This window comes from Bubalus bubalis, chromosome 16, assembly GCF_019923935.1.
Source record: "Bubalus bubalis isolate 160015118507 breed Murrah chromosome 16, NDDB_SH_1, whole genome shotgun sequence".
NCBI lineage: Eukaryota > Metazoa > Chordata > Mammalia > Artiodactyla > Bovidae > Bubalus > Bubalus bubalis.
Window position 1 is genome coordinate 44,864,385 of NC_059172.1, and position 25,726 is coordinate 44,890,110.

At 47.2% G+C, this 25,726-nt stretch overlaps 1 protein-coding gene across 17 annotated transcripts in view; it reads left to right on the top strand.

Moving 5' to 3' along the window:
• The window catches only part of MICAL2 (microtubule associated monooxygenase, calponin and LIM domain containing 2), a 242,704-nt gene that overhangs the window by 36,459 nt on the left and 180,519 nt on the right, over window positions 1–25,726 (top strand). For all 17 annotated transcript variants that reach the window (XM_025266658.3, XM_044929529.2, XM_044929531.2 and 14 more), the window contains exon 3: window positions 16,180–16,520. In XM_025266658.3, the coding sequence (XP_025122443.3) occupies window positions 16,257–16,520 (264 nt within the window). In that variant the 5' untranslated portion in view covers window positions 16,180–16,256. The remainder of the gene's footprint in view (window positions 1–16,179; window positions 16,521–25,726) is intronic.

The following is a 25,726-nucleotide window of genomic DNA, read 5'->3' on the forward strand; positions in this document are numbered from 1 at the left end:
CTCGGGGCTATCTTGACCTGTCATTGTCTGACTTGCTCACTTCCCAGAGGCTGCATCTGAAGACGGTTAAGCTGTGTTTGTTTAGCACGTTGCCTGGCACAGGGTAGCCAGTGTCTGTGGGATGAATGCAGGAACAAATACACTACCAGCAAGAAAACCATCCCGTTTTCCAGCAGAAGCCAAGAGAAGTGAGCGGCTCTCAGGCTGAGTGGCCCGAGTGCTCTCCACAGCCCAGCACACACTCCAGGAAAGATCCCTTTGGTCCTGGGTACAAAGGGATGTACAGATCTCCTATCTCCCGGGTTGGGTCTGGAGGGAGGGTCAGAAGAACTTTGATCCACATCCAGAAATTCCCCCACTCAAGACTGTGAGTCCTATTTCCAGGGATTCAGATAAGCACTTCACACCACCAAAGAGCAGTAACAGCAGCAAGGCTTGGGAACATGGGCCCAGCACAAGCAGCGTGCAGCCCATCCTGCTGGCTTCCCCAGCTTGCCCAGCCCACTGCCCTCCCCCCGCAACTGCTCCCTTGGCTGAGCATCCCGTGCTTGGATACGTCTTCCAGGAGCCTCCCGTTGGGCATCTGTGTTTTGTCAGCCTGCTTCTCTACAGCATAGGGCTTTTCACCTTTACATCTCAGGTCCCAGCTTCCCAAGTATGTTGACAAGTAGGTTTTGAACAACCCATTAGGCCTTTCTGACTCAGGCAGGGCTCACCTGCCCTGGCAGGTGCACACACCTGCTCATAAAGGCTGACTGTAGTTCACAGGCCCTTGTGTGGAGACTGAGGTAATTGGCGTGGCCAGCTGAACTGCCAGCTGGGTGGACACCTCAGTGGAAGAAACAGGCAAGCACCACCCCCTCCCCTGCCCCAGGCACACCTGCTCGGAGGCGGCCCGACCATCAAGATCTAAGGAGGTATTATTTATATTGCTAATAACATTAATGGCAATATAAACAACAAAGCAAGTGTAATGGCAGATCAGGAAATTAATCCTGAAATTAAAGGTCTATAACTCAAATGGAAATGTTGGAAGCCCTTTGAGTGAACTCTAAAGATGGTGGGTACAGTGTGAGCTGTTCCATTCCTCCTGAAATAAATTTTTACTAGTAAATATTCATTCAACAAAATGTACTAATTACCTACTAGGAGCAGACACCACACTGGTACCAAAGTTAAAAGGATAAAAATCAGTAGACAATTCATTAGTGGATAAATTAGTCCAAAGGGACATAATACAAAAAGTTGAATTATTTGCTTAAATATTGATTGAATGTCAGTGGCATACTTAGAACTGAGCTGAATACTCTGGGAAATAGAAAAGAAACAAAAGACGTTGGCCTTTTCCTATATAATGTAAGAGCTATAACATTAAGTTATACATTAATTGTCTAGACAAGATTAATGCACAAAGCTGTTGGGTTCAAGGTTGTAACTGTCTTTCTCCAGAAATTACTGAATGGTAGTTGCCCAGAAGCTAGGGAGACAGAACGTGTTCCGCTGATGTCCAGAGTGCCTAGCAGGTTTCCCCTTGGACCTGTATGTGTGTGGGAGTGGGCCCAGGAAGCTGTATTTTGGGATACTGCCTGATAAATCTTCTGGTATGCAACTAGTTTTGGTGACCTCTGGCAGAGAGTCTGGAAACTAGAAGAATGCATGGGAAAGAAAGCTATGACAAACCTAGACAGTGTGTTAAAAAGCAAAGACATCACTTTGCTGACAAAGGTCCATATAGTCAAAGCTATGTGGTCTTTCTAGTAGTCATGTACGGATGTGAGATCTGGACAATAAAGAAGGCAGAGTGTCAAAGAATTGATGCTTTTGAACTGTGGTGTTGGAGAAGACTCTTGAGAGTCCCTTGGAAAGCAAGGAGATCAAACCAATCAATCTTAAAGGTAATCAACCCCGAATGCTCTTTGGAAAGACTGATGCTCCAGTACTTTGACATTAGTCTTTGGAAAGACTGACGCTCCAGTACTTTGGCCATGTGATGAGCTGACTCATTGGAAAAGACCCTGATGCTGGGAAAGATAGAAGGCAGAAGGAGAAGAGGATGAGATGATTGGATGACATCACTGATGCAATGGTCATGAACTTGGGCAAACTCTGGGAGATGGTGAGGGACAGGGAAGTCTGGCATGCTCCAGTCACAAAGAGCCAGACACAACTTGGCGACTGAACAACAACTTGGGAAAGAAAAGTCAGTATGGGATGGGGAAGCTTTTGTTCCTGAAAGCTCCAGCCCATCCCTCAAGATCCAGCTCTGGCACCACTTCTACTGTGGGCCTCTCTCCAGGCCACACATGGGTCATTCCATCTCCCATCTCTGTGTCTACACATCTTGCTACCCATCTCTGTGTAACTCTTACCTATAATCATTATTTAAAATTGATTCCTTGAATGGACTATGATGATAGCATTCTATTAGTACTATGGGGCCTGACTTTGCTTCAGATGATGGGTAAGATTTGAGCAGGGGTGGGAGGAAGAAGACCGAGACTGGATGTGAAGCATCAAATAGCCCAGCCTGTCTGATGCAGCCACAGCGGAGCCCTAATACCTTTGGGAACTGAGCCTAATGAGGAAATGGGGGCTGCATGGAGTAGGCTGATGAGACCATCAGGGGAGTTGGGACTTACACAGTGGGGTATAGGAAGCCCTGAGAGCTTTATGAACAGAGCAGGGTGGTGCTGGTCAGATGGGAAAGGGAAGATGGGGAGTGGAGGCTAGTTAGGAGGCTTCCATGATAATTCTGGTGGTGGTTAGAGAGAAAGGGCGGTCACAGTTCATGTCACCATGTTACCTGAATGTTGTGGCTGCTCTTGATTGGGTTTTCCCAACAAGAAGTGGTTACTGAGCGTCTACTACTGCCAGAGGCACAGGTGCCTGGCCCTAGGTGTGCAATCTCTGGCATCAGACAGCTCACAGTCCATTGAGGCAGGCAGACCCAAAAGCAGTTCACGCAATAGTCTGTTTGCAATGATCACTGGAACTTCCATGAAGCACAGCGTGGGAAAATAATGTGTGGGGAAGCCAAGGGAAGACTTCAAAGAACAGTGCAGCCAAGGATACTGCCTAGCCTGGCGTCACTGAGTTTCATCCTCATGTAATGCAGTGGGATCAGGACTGTTATTATCTCCATTTTATGGATGAGGAAACTGAGGTTCAAAGAAGTTAGGTGACTCATCCAGGCTCACACACGTAGTGAGTGATGGGGCAGGTTTGCAATAAGTCTGCTTGACTCCAGAATCCACCCTGGGACCCCTCCAACATTCTGCTGCCTTTAATGTTTCAGTCCTAAAGCCGACTGGGTTTTTACCAAGTGAACAGAGTCTGGATAAACTTTCTAGATGGAGCGACCAGCATAAGCAAAGGTGCAGGGAGGGTAGCCTGAAAGATTTCAGTTTGTCAGGGAGCTGCAGATGGCTCAGTAAGTCTGGACTCGGAGGGGATGGGGACATGGTGGGGAGACAGACTGGAGAGCAGGCAAGGGGCAAAGCATGAAGGGGGCTTTTGTCTTGCTCTGCTAAGAGGTTTGGTTCTCACCCTGAAGACAGTCAAGGAGCTGGTGAAGGATTTGAAATAGGAACAGGACCTGACCAAGTGTGCATTTCTGGTGGAACGATCTCTCTGGCAGCAACTCAAGAGAGAGGCTGGTGGATTGGAGGGAGCAAGCAGGAAAGGTGCTTATGAGGAGTTTCTGAGAGTTCAGGTGACTGGCTGGCTCCTCAAGATGAGGGAAAGGGAACAGAGAAAGTGACTCCAGGGGTTTGGTGTGAGAGTCTGAGTGCAGATGATGCCATTCACTGAGGATGGGGATGCAGGGAGGTGAGGGCAGAAGGAAAACTGACCACATGTGGGGTCTCTAAGATAGTCAGGGGGAGTGTGTAACTGGCAGTTGAATACAGCCCTGGAAAGCAGCTCGAGGTTCACAGTGGCTCATCAGGATGCAATGTGTGCTGGATCTGTGGGAGTGTTGAGAATGAGAGGGGTGGTGAAGATCAGAACCTTGGGAGATTTCAGGAACATTCAGAGAGCGATGTGTCTACAATAGACTGAAGATGGCAGAGACCATGAGCAAGATAAGGTCCGATAAGTGACAGCTGGATTTAGTGACAGAGTTCATGTTGACCTTGGGCGTGATGCCTGGAGTGGGCTATGTGTATGAGTGGGAATGAGATTCTGGAAGATTAGAGGGTGAATGAGGTGAGGAAGTGGACATTACCAGGCTAGACTCTACTACAGAAGGAACCTAGGCTGTGAAGGGAAGAGGGGAGGGTACCATTTTGTTTTGTCCAATAAGAGCAAGTATAGATCAAACTTGTGTTGAATTTGTGCACATTTTAGAGACTGACTTCGCACTGGTAATTCACACCTCAAAAAAAGAACAAAAAAACTTTTGTCAGGCGATGAATTCTTCTTTTTTCTCTATTTGGTTTGAAAAATGTGGTCACTTGGCAGGGGCCTTTGGAAGATAGACTTCATGAGACATGGCTGGGCTTTGAGCTTCCGGAGCCGGGACTGCTCTGCGGTCGTCCTGGGCTCCTGGGTACGGTGTGTGTAGAGCGAGCAGGTGTTGTTGAGAAATCCTTTTCAAGTTCACTTTTCCATGACTTCTGTGCCTCCTCCCCAGCATTCTTCTCTATCCTCCAGACTAATTACTAGGGTTGCATTTCCTGAGGTCTGAACTCACCTGTCCAGGCACAGAGGCTCACCTGGGAAGTGACTTTAATGGTGTGCTAGGCAAAGACTTGGTGGAAAATATACTTTAACTGTCCCATCTCAGCTTAAGGTAGATTAAGGGGAGATGATCGCCCTTACCGTCTATGTGAATATGCCCCAGTTTCTGCTGCAGTTTGGCTTGGGCTCCCTCTGGGTGGTGGGAGTTATCCCTGGGCAGTGGGCTGGAGTGATGCTAGATAAGCACACCCAAGCCCACCCTGTGAGAGGCACCTTCATCTGGTTCTCCCAGATGTTTGTGACTGGCTCAGGGGAGTGCTGGAGGACTCAGAAGTCCACATTCTTTCAACTGCACCACATGGGCTTCTGTGGTGCAGAAGGACCTGAGGGCTCAGGGTTGTTGAAACCAAGGAAATGACTAGCCTATCAACTCGTGTCTTATTACAGGGAAGGATGTGGATTCTCACCACAGGGTATATATGTGTGGGGAGAGGTGCTTAAGTGAGGGGCGGGCGGTCAAGTGACTTTTCCAAGGTATAGAGAGCCTAATGAAAGGGAAGATAGAAAATGCCAGAAATAGTTGTTTGGAAGTCAGCCTATAATAGTGTTGGTGACAAGAGGGAGGTTAATGCCCATGTGATCAACCTTCTTACCGGGAGAGGGTGCTTTCTAACCCAGGCTAAATTTGACATACCCACTATACTATGGTTTACCTACTGGATTCGTTGATACTTCCTGCCTAACAGATATAGCCTTGATTCTCAGCATCTTCACATGCTTCAGGTTTATTTCTCACTTATGTGAGGTCCAAATGTTCTTGGTGTAGAGGGCTTTCCTCCCAGTGGGCATCAGGGGGCCTAGCTCCTCCTCCTGTGGCCTTGCCATCTTGCACATGTGATTTCCAAGGCTGCTACACCCTGACAGAGGTGGAAAGAGCCCGGAGGATCGCCATGAGAGGTTCTCATGGGTTGGTCCTAGAAGTTGTGTGCATCACTTCTGCTCACCTTCCATCACCTTGAACTGGTCATGTGGGCTCACACAGCTGCAAGGAAGGGCCCAGGAGGAAGGAGAAATAGATCTGGTGATCAGCTGGCTTCTCTCTGCTACACCCACCCAGGGTAGAAAGTCACTCCTCAGCTGACATTTTACTGTATTCATCACTGTTACCCAAAACTGCATTGAGATATCATTACGAGAGATCCTGGCATTTGGAGTTTGATGAAAGAAGGGGAGTATCATGAACCAAAGTCTAGACCAGAGACTGTGTCCCTGATATGGTGTGTGAGGCAGAACTTGGATCCCTCCATGCATTTTGTGTGGGAGCAGTATGGGATGGTGGTCATGGATGTGGGCTCTGAATTTGGGCTATAGGACTTCAAGGCATAGCTTCTGTACTTCTGGCTATGTGACTTTGCCAAGTTGCAAACTTTTCTAATTCTTTGAAAAGTGGGGATAATAAATAGTGTCTCATGATGCCTTGACTTCTTACAATGATTAACTTCTTTAATACATAGAAAGCTTTAGCATATTGCCTAAAACTTTATAGATGATCATTAAATATCAACAATTATTATGTTCCCAAGGATTGAACATTGTTCATTTATTTTGCACATACTGTATAGGAAGGGTATTGTGCTGGGAACTGGGAGTAGGGAAGTGAAAAATTAAGTTCAGCACAGAAAGACTTACTGTGACTGCGCCAAGTACAGGTGCTGTGGAAGGGATCCATTCCATTTGGGGAAGGGGTCAGGGTTAGGGAGGTGGGGAGTGTCTAGAGGAAAAGAGCCTTGAAGGAAGATTAGGAGTTAGTGGAGTAGGGATTTGTTCACATCCGTGTGCTTTGCTTAAGAACAGTAAGGATGGTATATGATATGTCAGACATACTGTTTTTTTTTTTTCAAATTGGCAAGCTTCTTTGCCTTGCAGCAAGATTCTGCTAACATGACAAGGATTCATACCCAGTGTCCCTGAAATTGATGTTAGTCAATGAAAAATGTGTAAAGCTCTGATTTTGAGAGACAGAAGTCTCATCTAGTTGCATAGCCATTGTCTCCCCTCATTTGGGCCCGATGGCATGTCCACCAGATCTGAACTGATCTAGATGGGCCCTCAGGGAGTCTTTAGGGAATCTGTGTGCTGCAGGGAAGAATGTTCCCTGCTTTCAAGGAACGAAGTCTGCTGACTGTTCTGTACAGGTCCTGTTAGAACACAGGCGTGTTCTCCCCAGGCAAGGGATGGTGGGCTCTGGGAGCTAAGACCAGGAAGCCCTCACCCAGCCTTCTCTGAGATGTTGATGCCGATTTTACAGGTGCTGAAGGGGCAGGGGGTGACAGTGGTGATGGTGTCCCCAGGGAAGGCAGGGTAAGAGATAAAAATTTGGAATTTGGCAGGGCTTTGGAAGGAAAACTGAAAGATGCCTACATGACTTACAACAACAACAACAACAATGAGAAATTATGCCATTGAGCCAAATAAAAAACAACAGGATTCTTTCACTGTTTATTTTATTACATTTTAACTCAAAAATATTTTTAAAAAATGGGTTCGTTGTTAATTAGGCCACAGATTCTGTACTCTGGCCTTGGGCAGCTCCTACTAGAAGGTGGTGATAGTTGTTTCTTTTTTAATGGATTTTTTTTTTTTATTGTGGGAGAATATACATGACAAAATTTGCCATTGGGGCCATTTTTAAATGTTAGAATTCAGTGGCTTCACATGGTTGTACAACGATCACCACCTTCTACCTCTAGAACTTTTTCATCATCTCAAATTGAAGCTCTGTCCCCATTAAACAATAAGTCCCGTTTCCCTCTTTCCCCAGCCCCCGGTAACCACCCTTCTACTTTCTGCGTCTATGAATTTGCTTATCCTAGGTACCTCCCATGGAGAAGGCAATGGCACCCCACTCCAGTACTCTTGCCTGGAAAATCCCATGGCTGGCAGAGCCTGGTAGGCTGCAGTCCATGGGGTCGCTAAGAGTCGGACATGACTGAGTGACTTCCCTTTCACTTTTCACTTTCACGCATTGGAGAAGGAAATGGCAACCCACTCCAGTGTTCTTGCCTGGAGAATCTCAGGGACAGGGGAGCCTGGTGGGCTTCCGTCTATGGGGTCGCACAGAGTCGGACACGACTGAAGCGACTTAGCAGCAGCAGGTACCTCCCACCATTAGTTTTGAGAAAGGCTAGGCACCCTACTCCAGTACTCCTGCCTAGAAAATCCCATGGACGGAGGAGCCTGGTAGGCTGCAGTTCATGGGGTCGCTGAGGGTCAGACACGACTGAGCGACTTCACTTTCACTTTTCACTTTCATTCATTGGAGAAGGAAATGGCAACCCACTCCAGTGTTCTTGTCTGGAGAATCCCAGGGAAGGGGGAGCCTGGTGGGCTGTCGTCTATGGGGTCGCACAGAGTAGGACACGACTGAAGTGACTTAGCAGCAGCAGCAGCAGCAGACTCCTGAAATGGAGAAGGCAATGGCATCCCACTCCAGTACTCTTGCCTGGAAAATCCCATGGATGGAGGAGCCTGGTAGGCTGCTGTCTATGGGGTCGCACAGAGTTAGACATGACTGAAGCGACTTAGCAGCAGCAGTAGCAGCAGAAGACTCCTGAAAACTGGAATTTGCACTTCACTTCACAGTCCTCCCAGGCAGCCAGTGTGTGATGAAGGTGACTCAGAGCATATGCAGAACAGGCTGCTGAGTTTTTGTTGGTGAAATGGACTTGCTGTATGTGGTGAGATGTGTGTTGTTTTGTCAGCTCCTGGACTGCAACCTAGGGCTTCTCAGGTGGCACTAATGGTAAAGAGCCCACCTGCTAATGCAGGAGACCTAACAAACACTGGTTCAACCCCTGGGTTGAGAAGTTCTCCTGGAGAAGGAAATGGCAACCCACTCCAGTATTCTTGCCTGGAGAATCCCATGGATAAAGGAGCCTGGTGGACTACAGTCCATAGGGTCGCAAAGAGTCGGACATGACTGAGTGACTGAGCACATGGGCTGTAAGCAGGGAAGCAGGTGTCTGTCTTGTGGAGTGTGGCTGGTCAGGGGTCTGTGGACACAGCTGAGACTGTGTCAGAGGTACTGTTTTCCCCCTACCCCAGCATGGCTCTTTGGAAAGGGCCTGCCTCACTGGACTTGAAGGTCTGTGATCCAGAGAACAGAAGTGTGAGAGGAATGCAGCCTAGGGGACCTTGTCCCTCACCTGTTGCAATATAAGCCCCTTCATTAAATTAGCAGTGTCAGGACTTCTTACAGGAAGGCTCTTTCTTTTTTGGAGAAAAACGGCACTGCTAGTATGACTGGAGTTGGATTGGCCAGAGGAAGGGAAGATACATGAGATGAAGATAGTCTAGCCAGGGAGAGAAGACTCCAGGACTTGGGATGCATATATAGGAGGGAGTTATAAAAGCTGTATGTGCTTCCAGTGGAGAATCTGGGAAATACAGAAAAGTATAGAGCTACAAATAAATCAACCAAAATACAATCACACACACACACAGCATGGCCAGGGATCATGTTTGGCTTGATTCCTTTCTCCTCTGGATATTACTCTAAGGAGTTGGAATCGTTGAGCACCTTAATCTGTATCCTGCTCTTTTCACCATGATTTAGGGCATAAGCATTTTCCCCAAGGATTAAATGTCTTCATAAATATTAGTTTTAAAGGACTGCCTAATACGTTATTGTTTGGTTGCACCATAACTTAAGAAGCCACACCCCGTGTGACATTTGCAGGCTCTCGGAGCCTGAAAGAACTTCAGAGACTACAGAACTCACCCTGTTTAATTTATACAGCGACTTCAGAAAAGGCAGGTTGTATTATTAACATTTCCATCATCATGGCTCATGTCAGTTGGTGACTAAGAGCGTGGATTTGGAAGTGAGGTAGAACTGAGCTCCTTTACAGCATGCCCATTCAGTAGTTGGCATATGAAGGGGGTTGCTTACCCCTCGGAATCTCCTTCTCTTTTGTCAAACAGGGATGGATAAATGAAATCACGGATGTGAAAGCTCTGGGACAGGGTCTGGCACCCGGCGAGCAGCTGAGCAGTGCAGTTGTTGCTGTTCTGATGAGGCTCAGTCTCCTCATGCCCAGGCCCAAGTTTTGCCTGCCTCAAAGGCTTTGCTTCTCCTAGAGGTTCATACAGATGGGCTTAGCAGTACAAGCAGAGATGTGGGGCACTGGCCAGAAATCATTATGGAAAAAATTTTAAATTTGTATGTGTTTGTGTGCACCCATGTATACATACACACATATACACAATACACATACATGCGTATATAAACATTTATGCACATACTAATATATATGCATATATTAGCGTGAACACATGCATATACATACAGTACCCACACATGGCAAACTTATACTTGCCTTGCAGGAAAGTGAGATGATCAAGTTCTGGAATCACCGCCTACCCTCAAAGTCCTTGCTTCTTATAGAGTAGATACAGAGAGAGAGCAAGAGAATCACCATACCCTCTAGACTTCCTGGCACTTTGACTGGTCAGCATATAGCTCTCTGACTCATGGGGGTGGGGTTGGGGGGGTTGACCTAGGTCATCCTGGGATCTGTTAGTGTGAGTGATTCCACGAGGAAATGGACTGAGGTGAGGAAGTAGGAATGTGTGAGGTCATTTCAAGCCAGAGCAGTGGAGTCAACTCACTATTAAAAGACAGTGAGGAGAGGGCTGGGGATGCATGGGCAAGACCACATGGCCTTGGACTCTCAGAAGAGGAGCAGCACAGAAGACCAGGGCCTGCGATGGGCCTGGAGTCTCTTTCCTGAGCTCCCCACCTGGGCCAGTGTAGACAGAGGGCAGTGTCCAGGCCCTGCTGCAGGCTAGGCACTTGGGTGGGCTTTCAAGTACCTCTCTTGGATGTGTTTTCATTAGCCTTTCCAGTAGGGGCTCTAGAGCGCATGTGTAAGAAGACTGCACATGTGGGTTCAACCTGCATGGAAAGGGCTTTGACTTCCTGTGGGTGATCTCAAGGGCTAAGACCAACCGCGGGGAGAAGCCGTTGGAGAGACAGCATCGATCTTGCTGGAGAGGGACCAAGAGAAATCATCTCACTGAGGCTGTCTTCCTGTCAGCGGAGACAAGGGTGGGCAGGCTGCCCCAGGAAGTGGTGCGTGCTCAGCCTGGGGAGGTGATGGAGGGAAGGCTGGGGACCCCTGGCTGGAAGGAAATTACAAGGGGGCCCTTTTGGCCCCTTCACAACCTTGGGAGTTGCCCCAGGGTTAGGTTCAAGTTGGTGTCTCATGCCCTGGTAGATGGAAAGCCAGGCCTCCCTGGCCAGGTGAGAAGATGATGTCTGCAGACATCACCTGTAAAGCAGGTGTTCTGCCTATGCTGGGCTCTGCAGAGATGCAGTGTGTAAGGATTTCCCACTGCTTTGGCCCTGGCTGCCTCCTGCCTCATCTCAGATGTAGGATCCAAGTAGCCATGCCTGAGGGTCTTCTGTGTGTGAGGTGCAGAGCTGGGGGCTTTAAGTCTTTCCAGCAGCTCCGCGAGTGGATGGGATGAAGACCTCCCCATCTTTCACTGCCGAGGAAACTGGCCCCTGCCCTCATGGCCCCTTGGGGTGGTTAACCTGAGAGATGGTGAGTTTGATAGGGGTTTGGCAGTGGAAATGACAAAAGGGTTTGGTTTTTAGATTGCATTTGCCTTGAAATGTGTCTGTGAGCCTTGAGGGTGGGGTTGAGGGCTGCCATTTCCTCATTCTGCTTTGAGAGAAGGTTTTGCTCATTGTCTCTTCCAGCTTTCCTTCAGTTTTTCTAGAACTCCCTCTTTTATTTATTTATTTGGCTGGGCCATGTCTTAGTTACACTATGAGGGTTCTTTAGTTGTGACATGCGAACTCTTGGTTACAGCATGTGGAATCGAGTTCCCTGACCAGGGATCAAACTTGGGCCACCTGTATTGGAAACATGGAGTCTTAGCCACTGGACCACCAGTGAGGTCCCATCTTTTATACACTGCCTGGTCACACTCTTTGATGCCATTTCGCAGGTGATGAGGCCAAGGAACAACAGAGGTGTGGGAATCCCACACGTGAGTATACTGGTAACTCTTGGGCCAGGAGCTCGTCTCTTATTTTGAGGACTACTCAGGGCCTCTACATAAACCTTGAACTCGTCTCCCAGATGTTATGGGCCCAAGAGCCCATCACCAGTGCTGGCAGTCTGAGACTCTGAGCTGTAATTTGTAACAGCCAGAGGCAGGGAGAGGGAATTGCTTTGTGACTCATGAAGTCACATAGGCAGAACCACAAATAAGGGACTCGTTGGCAAAGACCAAATTGCTTCAAGGCTATTCTTAGAAACTAAAGCATCATGTCTTGTTTCTTCCCAGAAAATGCAGAAACCTTTCATATTTCTGAGTAGTTCATTTATTTATATTTCATACCAAACTCCCAAAAGGCAACAACTGGGTAGTGATTGACAAGGAAGGCTAACAAGGGCTATTACCCAGGATCCTCTGGCTTAACTAATCCTGACTTTCTTCTCTGGTGGAAAGAGAAGGGTATCCAGCAAAATACTACACTCCAGTTTCTGGAAACTCAGACTCAAACTTATGGGAGTCCTTCTAAATCAGCCTTTCTAGTTCATTCACAAAACTACTTTGTACCATGGATGTTTTCAGCTCATCATCCAAACTTCTTCATGTGAGGTTCCCCACATTTCATATGGGAACTTAAAACTCAGAAGTGGAGTTAGTTGTCCAAGGCTACACAGCTAGGAAGTGGATTTGAAACCAGATCTTCTGTATTGAAAGCCCATGGCCTCTAATTGTAAAGTGTATATAATTGTTTGACTTGGGATGCTAGTGCTGCTGCTGCTGCTAAGTCGCTTCAGTCATGTCCTACTCTGTGCGACCCCTTAGACGGCATCCCAGGCTCCCCCGTCCCTGGGATTCTCCAGGCAAGAACACTGGAGTGGGTTGCCATTTCCTTCTCCAATGCATGAAAGTGAAAAGTGAAAGTGAAGTCGCTCAATTGTGTCCGACTCTTCGAGACCCCGTGGACTGCAGCCTACCAGGCTCCTCTGTCCATGGGATTTTCCAGGCAAGAGTACTGGAGTGGGGTGCCACTGCCCTCTCCAAAGCTAGTACTAGTGGTCATCAATTATATTCTCTTCATTTTGGTCTGATGGTGTTTGAGCCATCTGATGAATAGTAGTGAGTGGTGGTTGTCAGGGAGTCACAGGTGCTAAATACATCGCACATGATTGAGTTTATTCCTTACCACCCTATGACTCGAGTATCAGTGTCCCCATTGAGCAGATGAGAAAGCAGGCTGAGAGGCTAGATAACCTTCCAAGGGTCCCGTGGCTAGTGAGCGCCTGAGACCAGACCCATAACTGAGTTTGCCAGACTCCATATATCCAGATGGTCTTCTGTGAGGAGACTTACTCCTAGGGGCTGTCAGTCATTCCTAAGGTCTCTGACTTAAACTAGAAAATGATTTTAAAGGCTGAGACCAGACTCTTTAGATGCAGGGCGGCAGGGCCGAGGCTGGCACAGGCTGCAGGGGCACAGCCCCAGGCAGGGCTTATCTCCTCCTGTCCAGTCATCTCCCTCCACCTCCTCGTATCTCCCTCCAGATAGGAGCTAGTTCCTACAGCTCTCACGCCCACCCACAGCCCTCAACACCACTCTCACTCTTTCCCTTGGAGCTGTAAAATTAAGTTGTTCATTTTTCTTTCAGGGGAGGAGAGGAGGCAGCTGGCATTGGGAGGACGCAGGTTCTTCCAGTTTATAAATTATTCTCTGGGAGTTGGGTCTAGCTTGGTAACTCAAAACAGTTCACCATTTTAGACAGGGAGGAGCTGGTGACTTGGAGAACTGATTTTCAAAGCTCTTTTTTTCAAACTGGGGCATTCCGCAGATTCAGATCAGCCACAGGTGATGGCTTCAGCATACATCTTCACATCTACCCAGTGCCTCCTTGGGCCAGGCTCTGCCATCACTCCTGTATCTCCCCCTCCACAGCAGCTCTGCAGGCTCTCATACAAAAGAAACAGCTGGGGCTCAGAGTTTATGTGGCTTGTGTGAGGCCAGGTGGGCAGCAAGGGGCCAAGCTGAGCTTTGGACATGGCTTTAAGAGCCCCAAAGCCTGTGGTTTCCTCTGTGCCACCTGCCCATCCCATACTACAGGATTCTGGTGGAATTCAAGTAGCTTTGCAGCTGTCAATTAGCTACTCCTGCCCTTCTTCAATCCCTGGCATGGAAGCAATTCCAAAGATAAAGACTGAGGATGTTAATATGCTCTGAAAAGCAGATAAGTCTTATTCTCTGTTTATGCTCTCTGGGTGGTGAGTCCTGCACAGGGGAAAAGTTGGAACACAAGAGGAGGCAAAGTTTATGTGAGTGATACCAATGTGAGCACTGCAGACACTAAAGGTTCTGACTGATCCATGTGGGAGGGAATCCATGTCTTCTCAGTCCCGGGTAGAGCACAAAGCCAGCTTTCAAAGTTGGTTGAATTTGTTGAGTTGAGGGAACCAGAGGACAGAGGCCTGGCTGCAGAGTAGAGTTTGGCTGGGTCTGAAGCAGGGAATGTACTATTCTCCCTTCTGCTGAGTCTGGCGCCGAGCCTGTTGGAAGCTCTTGGAGAAAGAGGGACGGGAGGGAGGTGTCCTATGCTGTAGCCCGAGCCACTTCACCCATCAGGATCTGGGTGTCTGGAGAGCTTGTCTGCCCCCAGCAAGCAGCCCCTCACAGGTGGCGTGCAGCCAGGCTGTGCATAACATACATAAGTGTGCTTTCCTTCCCCCTGCTCTGCCAGTTTCTTCCCTCATTGTGCCTGGGCAATCCTCACCTGCCTCCTTCTCCAGTCCACCTCTGCCATCTCATTTTCCCAAAGACTTATCTCACCCCGCTGCTCTGTCTCCTGTACCCCACAGCCCACTGGAGAAGCCAGGTCCCCTCTACAGTCTGCCCCAGACACCTTGTCACGAGTCCTGAATTCCCAATGCCTTGAACTTGCTGTCATTCTGCAGCCATGCTGGCTCTTTCCAGATCCGTGCCTTTGTATGGTCCATTCCCAAGTTGTCTAGCAAAATCCACCTCATTCCTGAAATCACAGCGTTTAGGCATTTCCCTGCTGTGGCTCCCCTGGGCTTCTCCATGCTCTGTTGAACATTTCCTTCTCTGGGCTTCCATGTGCTGTGTTCAGTTTTATAAGCCCTGGCCTGTTGTCTTGTAATCAACTATGTATGGGGCTGCCTTCCTCGCTAGGCCCTGTCTCTGTACCCTCCTCTAGCATCTAGGGTGATATGTGGTCCTTGCTAAGGCACCAGTAGTTATTGCTTAATGAATGAGTAAAGGATTAAGGAAGAAGATAAACACCATCCTCTGCTTTTAGTTTTATAAGGCCAGCCCGCAGTCCACGCGCACCCACAATGGCGTTTCCTTCTGGAGAGTGGGAAGCTACCCAGCCCGAGGGCTTTGTCTCTGTTTGCTGACCTCCTCCTGCCAGGCTTCTGTCTGGGGGAGCTTGGTATGCTCTGTCCTCTGTTTACAGACTCCCTCAAGCCCTCCTGACAGCGGGGCCAGCCCCAGGTCCTCCATGCTTGTTTTCTTGCACCGGCTTCGGATTCTGGAAAAATAGCTAGTGCTTTGGAAAATCAGTCTAATTTATTTTTGTTCCTTTGAAACTTAAATGACTTTCCTAAGAAAATGCCTGAGGTTAGAGTGGTGCAGAGAAGAAAGGATGATGGCCAAAACCCCGGCAAGCTATTTTTGTGATGTGAATGAGCCTCCATCACATTTTTATTTCCTTTAGCACTTGTTCCAAATAGTTCCCAGCTTGGGCTTACAAAGTACAGGCTTGTTTTGTGCATCAGGAGGAGACCCACATGTCTCTCTGTCTTTCTATATGTCTCACTGAAGCGGATGCTGTCCTTCCAGCAGATTTGAGAAGTTGCCATTTGTTGTCTGTATAAAGAGAAGATCCGCCTTCTGATAACTAATGAAGGAAAATGTAAAAGTGTGATCGCTAAAGATAGGTGGGATGGTGGTCATGAAGTCTAGAGAACTTTACTTTTGGGGAACTGTGCCTTCATGTCATGTGGTTAGGGTACATTAATATTAGTCAATCAGTTTATGGTACCAAGAATTATAGGTTTTCAGCAGTGTCAAATCTGGGTTTCTGGGTTTGTTTGTTTTCCTTTTGCTAGTTCCTACTTCCAGAACCATCTGGCTTATGGCAAGATTGACCAGATAATGTTGACATCAGCCAGGGTATTTCTTTGGCAATCTGTAGTTCTTTGCAGCCAGCCAGGGGAGTGGAGTGTTGGGGAGAGAGATTGCCAGCAAGGCAGCATTTCCAGGTTAGATGGTGTGATTATACCTCTCCTATAGAGTATGTATGGTTGGCATTATGTTTAGTATGTTAGTATCTTAAAGGAATTGTATTTTTACCTCTCTGCACCCTCTCCCCAGCCTACCCTTGTCCACGGAGCTCAGCTCTGCCTCCATCTACCTTTGCAGGTGTGACATTTCTCCAGGCACTTCATGGTGTTCTCCTCCATCCTCTCCACATCGCTGCTCTGGGTGGCTCCTGAAACATGGGGGAGAATGAGGATGAGAAGCAGACCCAGGCCGGGCAGATATTCGAGAACTTTGTCCAAGCTTCCACATGCAAAGGTACCCTTCAGGCCTTCAACATCCTCACCCGACACCTGGACCTAGACCCTCTGGACCACAGAAACTTTTATTCCAAGCTCAAGTCCAAAGTGACCACCTGGAAGGCCAAGGCCCTGTGGTACAAACTTGACAAGCGTGGGTCCCACAAAGAGTATAAGCGAGGAAAGTCTTGTATGAACACCAAGGTAAGGGAACCTCTGCATAGATGCTTCTTACCCTGTGGGGCATGTGGGTTGGCTTGTTGGAAGGTTAGGAAGCTGTTGCCATTTTGCCATCGTAAGCTTCTTAGTGGGTGTGGTTGTGTTTTATTGTTTGACTCAGCTGAAGGTTACCTGTCTGTATATGCACAGCTTATCTTGGCTGGGGGCTTCTATCCTATTGTAGTGGTCTCAGCAATTCTTCTTATGTGCTTTCCGAGGCACAGAAAATAAAGGTGTCAACTTGAAAAATATTCCTAACTTTTAGGATTTTTCAGGAGACAGCATCTCAAGTAGGAAAGAATTGCTCCAATGAGGTGAGGAGAGGATCCAGGTTATATGGAAGTTTTGCAACAAAGAGCAGATAGTCTGAACATCAAGATCATTGCTAAATAAAGCCAGATACCCCAAGTTAAGGAAATCAGTGCTTTTCTTTGCATGGGAAGATGCAGGAGTCTGGGCTCACAGAAATCATTCCTTTGATACGCACCTCAGCTATCTGGGGCCAGTGTCCTGTTTTTATATCCTGAGTTCCTCAGGGCTCACTGTAGGGAGTGGCTGCAGTCCTGTAGCTGCTAGATGGCAGGTATTCTGCTCCTTTCTGAGTGCCCTTAAGGCTCACCAGCTGGCGTTGGAGGGCTGCAGTTGAGGATGACTTGTCACATCCTTGTTTATTGATATGGCAGGAAATATTCCACTCATCAAAGGCATGCTTGATGTTATCCTGTTTCTGCTATTACTGCTACCACTACTTCTAGGAGCCATTATTTACCAAGTAGCTTCTCTGGGCCAGGCCTGTTCTGTATGAGGTCTCATTGAACAGTATGGTAGTCCTTTGGGTCACTTGAGAGATATGGAACCTGCAAGGTCAGTCTCACTTAAGGCCACACAACAAAAAGGCAACCTCAGTCTCTCTGATTTTAGGGCTTATGCCCTGAAGTCCCTGCAGAGACATAATTAGAGTTGTGCTCCTCTGGGAACAAACATTTGAGAAAGATCCCCTGACTTTAATTGGCTAAGAAATAGGTCTTTGGTATTTATTACTGTTTCCTCCCTCTCTTTCTCTTCCTCTTCACATCTCTGCATTCTCCACCACCCTGTCCCCTTCCTCTGCTCAGGATCACATGTAGGTGACATCGGTGCCTAGCACATCATGTCTCTGATAGCTCTGCATCGCCCATCCCCAAATGGGCAGCCAGAAGTCAAGACTTCCCTGGGGGCTGTCAGCCCTGGGCACTGGTCCAGGCTGTATGTTTAGGTTAAAAGCAAGCGTGCTGTATTTAGACCTCACAGGAGGTAGCTCAGCCAGAGCCCTTGGAATTCTAGTTGGTGCCAATCCTAGACAAGAGGATTGAACTCTCCATAGAGATCAGAACTGTTGTGTTTTTGTTTTGGTGATGCGGAGCTGTTGAGTCCACCGTGGGATACAGCCGCTTTCCCTTGCCCTGGGGAAGACAGCTGCCAAGCTCCTCTGAGCCTGGGACACACAGAATGTGCAGGGTCTAGGAGAGCATTTTGTCAGGTGAAGCAGGAGTCATTTTAGCCCAGAGCATACTAGCCATCCAGGAAGGGCTTGACCATAACCTGCTAAGCTCCAGCCTGACCCAAGGAGAGGAAAGCTTTAAAGAAAGAGGGGGGACCTCCTAAGTGCCATCCCCGCCCAGCACCTCCTTTCTAGCTGTTGTAGCTTCATGGTTCATGGCTCACTGGGCAGCTCTTCAGAGTTCTTGGAGTGGGAAGCTTTTAACTTACTAAGCATCACCCTTTTCAGTAACCATATATAGTGGTTTCCTTTTTCAAAGGTCCTATGGAAGTTAGGTGGCTAGAGTGCAATATGTTTTCTCAAGGAAGATTTTCAGAGCTCTTATTGTATCAGAAAATGCATCACCCCATACAGCCAACAGTTCCTAGCTGTTGGGGACTCTCTTGGGGATCTGAGGACAGACCTTCAGAGGGAGTCAGCCAGCAGAGGGATGGAATGAAGGGGTGACCACCAGGAAGGTGTCCTTCCAAAAATCACTGGCTGGTTGCCTAGCTTGCCTGGCCAGCCCCTGTTTTACAAGCTTTGATGGCTTCAAGTGGAGGAGTCTATACATCTGGTGGTTGGCAGGTCATCAGTGATGTCTAAGATATTAAAACAAAGGGAAAGGACTCATGTCTTTCCTTAGTGATGCTGAGTAAGAGTGGTTCTTGTGCAGGAATTTTTACACCTTTCTCAGGAGGAGGAACAAAGACATCAAATGTAGTGGCCCATCTCATAAAAGCTACTTGTTTCCTGAATTCTAGAAGACCTATTGGAAAATGCACTCAGTGTACAGAAAAAAGAATTCAAACAAAATAGAGCCATGCTTCAGTTTTGTTTGTGAAATTTGAAATTACTCAAATTTAAAATCAATTACTGGACTGTGGAAATAAAAAAAAATGGTTGTGACTATTAGGCAAATTTATTCGCACATTTCAGAAACTCAAACTAACCTAAACAAAACAGGGAGATGATTAACTCACATGAGCAGGAAGGTCCAGACACTCAAAGTGTCTGGACACTTTCCTACCCTCTCTTCTTCCATCTAAATATCTCTCAGATATTTTGCTCTGTCTTGGCTCCCATTCTTCCCTCCTGCAAACATGTTTTCTCCATGTTGCTAGCCTCTTATTCATATCTTGATAGCTCTGTGACTCAAAAGACCTTTGTCTTCCTGCTCAATATGGAAAATAAAATCTCAGGCAAGGATTTCAGTTAGCTCACTTTGGGGCCAGTTATTGAGGCCAAAACCAAGGGAGCTGACCGCTGTCTTTGGCAGCCCTTTCAAGCATCACAGGATTCACATTAGGGGAGGAACAGGTCCTCAGGGATGGGGATGGGAGATAGACAAATACTAGGTGTCCCCTACATGATGAGCAACTGCTTGTTTGCATCCTAGGTATGGCCCGGGCCTCTTCGTGTTGGATTCATGTGGGTAATGGTAATGATAGGTAATGTTCACTCGAAGAGTCTGGGTCTCCTGGTTGTGAGTCAAGCAGAACACAGAACATGGTCTTCCCTCTCTTCCAACATGAACAGACACTGTCTTGCTCACACATCTGACCAACCTAGATAGCATATTGAAAAGTAGAGACATTACTTTGCCAACAAAGGTTCGTCTAGTCAAGGCTATGGTTTTTCCTGTGGTCATATATGGATGTGAGAGTTGGACTCTGAAGAAGGCTGAGCGCCGAAGAATTGATGCTTTTGAACTGTGGTGCTGGAGAAGACTCTTGAGAGTCCCTTGGACTGCAAGGAGATCCAACCAGTCCATTCTGAAGGAGATCAGCCCTGGGATTTCTTTGGAAGGAATGATGCTAAAGCTGAAACTCCAGTACTTTGGCCACCTCATGCAGAGAGTTGACTCATTGGAAAAGACTCTGATGCTGGGAGGGATTGGGGGCAGGAGGAGAAGGGGATGACAGAGGATGAGATGGCTGGATGGCATCACTGACTCGATGGATGTGAGTCTCAGTGAACTCCGGGAGTTGGTGATGGACAGGGAGGCCTGGCGTGCTGTGATTCATGGGGTCGCAAAGGATTGGACACGACTGAGCGACTGATCTGATCTGATAGTAGCTGATGCTGAGCATTAACAAAACAATGAGTGATGGGCATTAGCATGCTTGTGGTTCATCCATAATGCTAAGCCATGTAACACAGATGTGTCAGGTACCAGGCATATAGCCAAGCTCCTGCTTAGTCACAGGTAGAGTGGGAATGAATGAACTGCAGCCAGAACTCCCACCTTTGCCCTGATGTGGATGTATCTCAGCACCATATGGGGTGGATCTAGGCCTCAGTGATTCACAAGCATTAATCAGCCCCTACCAGGTGCTGTAAGCTCTTCATGCCAGCAGGAGTGTGTGTGTGTGTGTGTGTTCGTGTGTGTGTGTGTGTGTGCACATGCGTGCACTAGTGGTGATGGCAGGGGAAGACTGGTGACCAGGGTCTGTTTGGAGAAGATGGCCTCTGGTTCATATGCCGGGCATAGGGAGGAGGACCTGCAAGGTCCATAGAGCAGTAGTTTAGGTGCCAGTTTCATAATCTAACTTGGGGTTATTGTTCATTATTGATTATTGCTTATGAGGGTTTAACCAAGCACTTAATAATTCTTTCCCTGGGTGTGATCTGTTTGGATAAGAAATGAGCGAACAAAGGAGCAGGCCAAAGAAACTCTTTCAGGGCTGATTTTGGCTGAGTTAGGATAGTACCCAGATCAAATGCTGCATCTGATTGTGCTGTTCCTGGGGAAGACAGCCCCCAAGAAAGTAAAATACATAATTTGGCCTGGGAGTTACTACTGCCACAAAGTCATTGAGTCTGGTCATTTATTTTATATATACTTTTAATGCTAGAAGGAAGTTGAAAGAATGTTGTATACAATCTCTGCATTTGACAGATGACAAACCAGGAGGCCCAGGAAGCTGAAGCTGTCTGGTTGAAGCTAGTGGGTGGCATTGCCAGGGTTTGGATTCTATCTATTGGATTGCTCGTATAGTGTTTTGTTTATTCATTCATTAGGTATTTCCTGTATCCTACACCTTAGTATGTGTTTGACAGAGGAGATGGTTTTAAACAGTAGTAAGAAATGGTTCTCACTTGAGCTTTCTATAGAGGGGACAGAAATGTCACCATTTCTGTATTTACTCACTTATTTAATCATTTTTGAGGTAAATGATTATTAAGCAGCTGCTATGTGCCAGGTACTTATCTAGGCACCAGTCAGTCACTTAAGAGCTCTTTGTCTTTGGGCAACTTACCTAATTCCTTATTCTCAGTAGCAGCCTCTGTAAGATGAGGACAATGATGCTTCTTCCTTCATGGAATTTTTGTGAATATTGAATAAGGTAATCTTTGAAAAGTGTTTAGAACTCTGCCTAGTACTTGGTAAATGATCAGCTAGTGTTTAGCCATTAATATTATTATTAATATCCTAAGTGATATGAGAGAGTTGTGTACACTGTTCTGCAGGACTATAGAAGAGCAAGTGATTGGAGTAGTCTGGGAATGCTTCCTGGAAGAAGAGAAATGATTTGGGGTTTGAGAGATGAGTAGGAGTTTGCCTGGCTTTATTGAAGGAAGAGCTCAAGGGAACATAAGGCAGAGAAACGTATTCTGGAAAGAGTGGGTTGCTCATGTAATGGGAATGAAGATGCACATGGGGAGAGGGAAGAGGAAGGGGAGAGCGTGAGAGAAGGATGGATGAATGGCAGGAGACCAGAAGGCCTCCTGGGGCCAGGTTCAGAGGACCTGAAGGATCATTGAGGATGTGTCCCTGATCCCCACCCAGGGTTTCTGCTCCCACCTTCCAGGGGGTGGTTTGGTAATCACAGGTAACCAGTTCAGACCAGAAGGCATTTGTACATCACTGCCATAAAAACACGTTTGCAGGAAATGACTCACAGGCTCCTGTCACCAGCAGCCACAGGGCCAGCCTATATAATGAAAACTTGGATTATCCTGTGAGGAGGAAATGTCTGTACTTTGGGTCACACCATGCCTTCTGCTCTTGAACATGACCTTTGCCCGTCTTTGTGTCTGCACTGACTCCCCGGTGGTGGGTAACCCCTGCCTGAATAATGCTTGCAGCCCAGCTCATTACAGCGTGGTTCCCTAGCTGCCTGAGCAGAGCACAGTAGGAGCAGGGAAGGGGGGAAGGAGAGGTGAAGCTCTGCTATCTCACAGCCTAGATAAGCCTATCTGACATTCCCCACTTCTGAAATCACCCACCAGGGCCCTCAAAGCCTGGCTCCGCTGCACCACTTTGCCTAATACAGGCAGTTGCAGGCGTAACCGACAGAGTAGAGGATGGTCCCTGCACTGTGACCTTCTGTGCTGTGTGTGTGTGCTTAGTCGCTCAGTCATGTCTGACTTTTTGCAACACCATGGATGGTAGCCTGCCAGGCTCCTCTGTCCATGGGGATTCTCCAGGCAAGAATACTGGAGTGGGTTACCGTGCCCTCTTCCAGGGGATCTTCCCAACCCAGGGATCGAACCTAGGTCTCCCACATTGCAGGCGTATTCTTCACTGTCTGAGCCACCAGGAAAGTGCTAGTTGAACAGAAAGCTTCCATAAACTCTGTATCTGTCCACTTACCTGCCAATGGACTATGGCACTGCCCAAGTAGGCACGTCTGAAAGCCTAGATTGCCAGTCGAGTTCTGTGAATCACTGCACTTGCCACCACGAAGTGTGACACGCACGAAGTGCACCTCACGAAGTGTGTGGAGTTTGCCTGAGTGCGTGCATTGAACATGCTATGTGAGATTGAGGAAGTCAATTATCCCAACATTAAACTGAGATGAAAAAATTCTTTTTTGGCTGTCTTCATAGGAAGTGGTTAGTCTGGGTTCACTGTGGTTCATTTTACAAATACATTTATAATTAAAGAGTTCTTTGTCTATTTAAGAACCATCTAATTTGTTTTCTTTAACTAAAAAAGAAATGCAGGACTTCCCTGGTGGTCCAGTGGTTAAGAATCCTCCTGCCAGTGCAGGGGACACAGGTTCGATCCTTGGTCCAGGAGGATGTCACAGAGCAACTAAGCGTGTGCAACTGAACTACTGAGCCCATGAGTACCTTGTCCTGTTGGATGCTCTGCAACAAGAGAAGCCATCATGATAAGCCCAGGCAGCACAACTAGAGACTACCCCCCACTTGCTGCAACTAGAGAAAGCCTGCTTGCAGCAACAAAGACTGAGTGCAGACAAAAATTAATTACATTTAAAAAAAATACATGCTCATGATAAAAAAAAATTAATTCAATCAGGACAAGACAAGAAAATATACTGAGAAAGGAAATGCCTTTGCCCAGGCCCCCAGATCTTCTCCCTAGAGGCAACCAGTATGCCATTTCCCATGCACCTTTCCTCAAAGTCTCCATCTGTGTGTGTACGCGTGCATCCCCCTTCTTCTTATTTAATGGGAAGTTTTTTTTAACGTATTGGTTGTGTACCTTATTTTCCGCTCAAAAAAAAAACAAAACAAAAAACCACCATATCTTGGAGATTGTTTTATATCAGTACATGGGGACTCTAACCCTTTTATTACTTTCATGGCTTTTTATGGCTTCCCATTTTATGGCTCCATCACAGTTTACTTAACTTCTTAGGTTGTTTCCAGCCTATTGCTATCTTAAACAGTGCAGTACACTTCCTCATATGGACTTTGTATGCACATGCAAGTTTGTCTGTGGGATACTTTGTGAGAATTTCAGAGTCCTAGGGTGTGTGCATTGCATTGACAATGTTATAGGCATTGTCAAGTTCTCGTCCATGGAGGTTCTTGCAGTAGACACTCCCAGCAGCTCAGGAGAGTGATTAAGAAGGGCCCTGATTGAAAAGGGAGCCACAGTGGGATGTTGCCTACTTGGATTTCTTTGGCTTGGTTGAGTGGGTATTGTGATGGACACCCTCTGAATCCTGGAGTCTGGGCTGGGTGGCCTTGAATGGGACCACTGCCACCCCCGTAACAATCACAATGATTTCATTACTGTTACATCCAGCATTTGCATAGTGCTTCACAGTTTCATACACATGACTTCATTAAGAAATTCGCTTTGTAAAAGGTGACTGTTCTTTCAAAGAAGAATGAATACAAGAATATGCTTTCCTCTTCAGAATTTCATCAAATAGTGGGAGATTTTACAGCCTTGATCCATGGAGGGTCTGTACTCTTTGTGCTGAGCAGCGGCACCCTCCTGGCCTAGCTAACTTGTTCTCTTTATGATTCAGTTTAAGCTAGTATCACCTCCAGGAAGCCTGCCCTGACCTCCTTTCAACATTTCCTTTCTCTTATTTCATCCCCAATTGAGTTTGGTGCTTCCACAGGCTCCCAACTCTGGCCCTATCACTATCTTGCTGATCAGTGTCCCTCACTGACTGCTTTTTGGCTTCTCACCACTGTGGGCTCCCTGAGGACAGGAACCAAGATTGGCTCCTCTTTGGGTCTGAAGCACAGCATAGGACTTGACACAGGGAAGGTGCTCAGGGACTAAATGAACGAACTGTGTAGCTCAAGAGGCTTCTTTCTGCAGTAGTACAAATAGCATACTGGGGGCTCCCCAATGACTCAGCAGGTAACGAATCCTCCTGCAATGCAGGAGACATGGGAGACTCAGGTTTGATCCCTGGGTTGGGAAGATCCCCTGGAGGAGGAAATGGCAACCCACTCCAGTATTCTTGCCTGAAAAATCCCATGGACAGAGGAGCCTGGTGAGCTACAGTCCATGGAGTCTCAAAGAGTTGGACACGACTAAGCACTCATGCACAAATAGCATACTATTAACATACAGTTCTCTCTGTAGAGCTGTACTGGGTGAGTCCCAGTATATTTCCAAGCCCTGATTGTGGGTTTACAGAAGCCAGGACTGGCCAATCCCTTATTTTCTTATTCAAACATCTGTCCAGATTTGCATCTGAGCACCCTCTCCCAGGGCTGTGTGATGAGGACCATAGCCTTGTCGGCACCTTGACTAGCATCTGGCTGTTCATGGAGCTTTCAAGGAGGATGGGGAAATTAGCCAGCAGGCTTGTTAGACTGAAGGGCTGGGTCTCTTTTTTTCTTGGCGAAAAAAGAAAAACCTCTCACAGTTCCTGGCCCACCCAGGGTTGCACAAGGCCTTAGGGAATCTCTGGCCAGGATTATCCAAATTAATGTGTACCACTGGGCAAGGTAAGAGGAAGCCATGAAGCAGTTTCATGCTCTGTTTCCCAGACTGGAAGGTGTCCCCTGGCTTCCCTCCTTCCTGCTCATTGGAGGCACTTGCTCAGCTTTGCTTTTCTTCATAATAAAAAATATCTTGGAGATAAATATATTCCATGGCAAGGGATTTGTCCACTTAAGCGTGAATATATCTGTCTAACTCTTATCAACTAGATGGGGTGCAGGCTGAATTCAGCCTTCCTGCCTTAGGGCAGGTCCAGGGCAATTCACACTCCCTCTGAATTAGAAATGATTGCACTCAACTGCAAACTCAGCTGCAGTGACTTTAAATAAATAGGAGCTTGTTTTTTACCCAGCTGTCAGGAGAAGGATGGTGACTGAAAATCCAATGGCTATATTCTCTATATTCTCGGTGATTCTCTGAGCCAGTGCTGCCCAGTGGAAATATAATGTGAGCTGCATATGTGATTAAAAATGTTCTAGTGCCCACATTTTAAAGAGTATG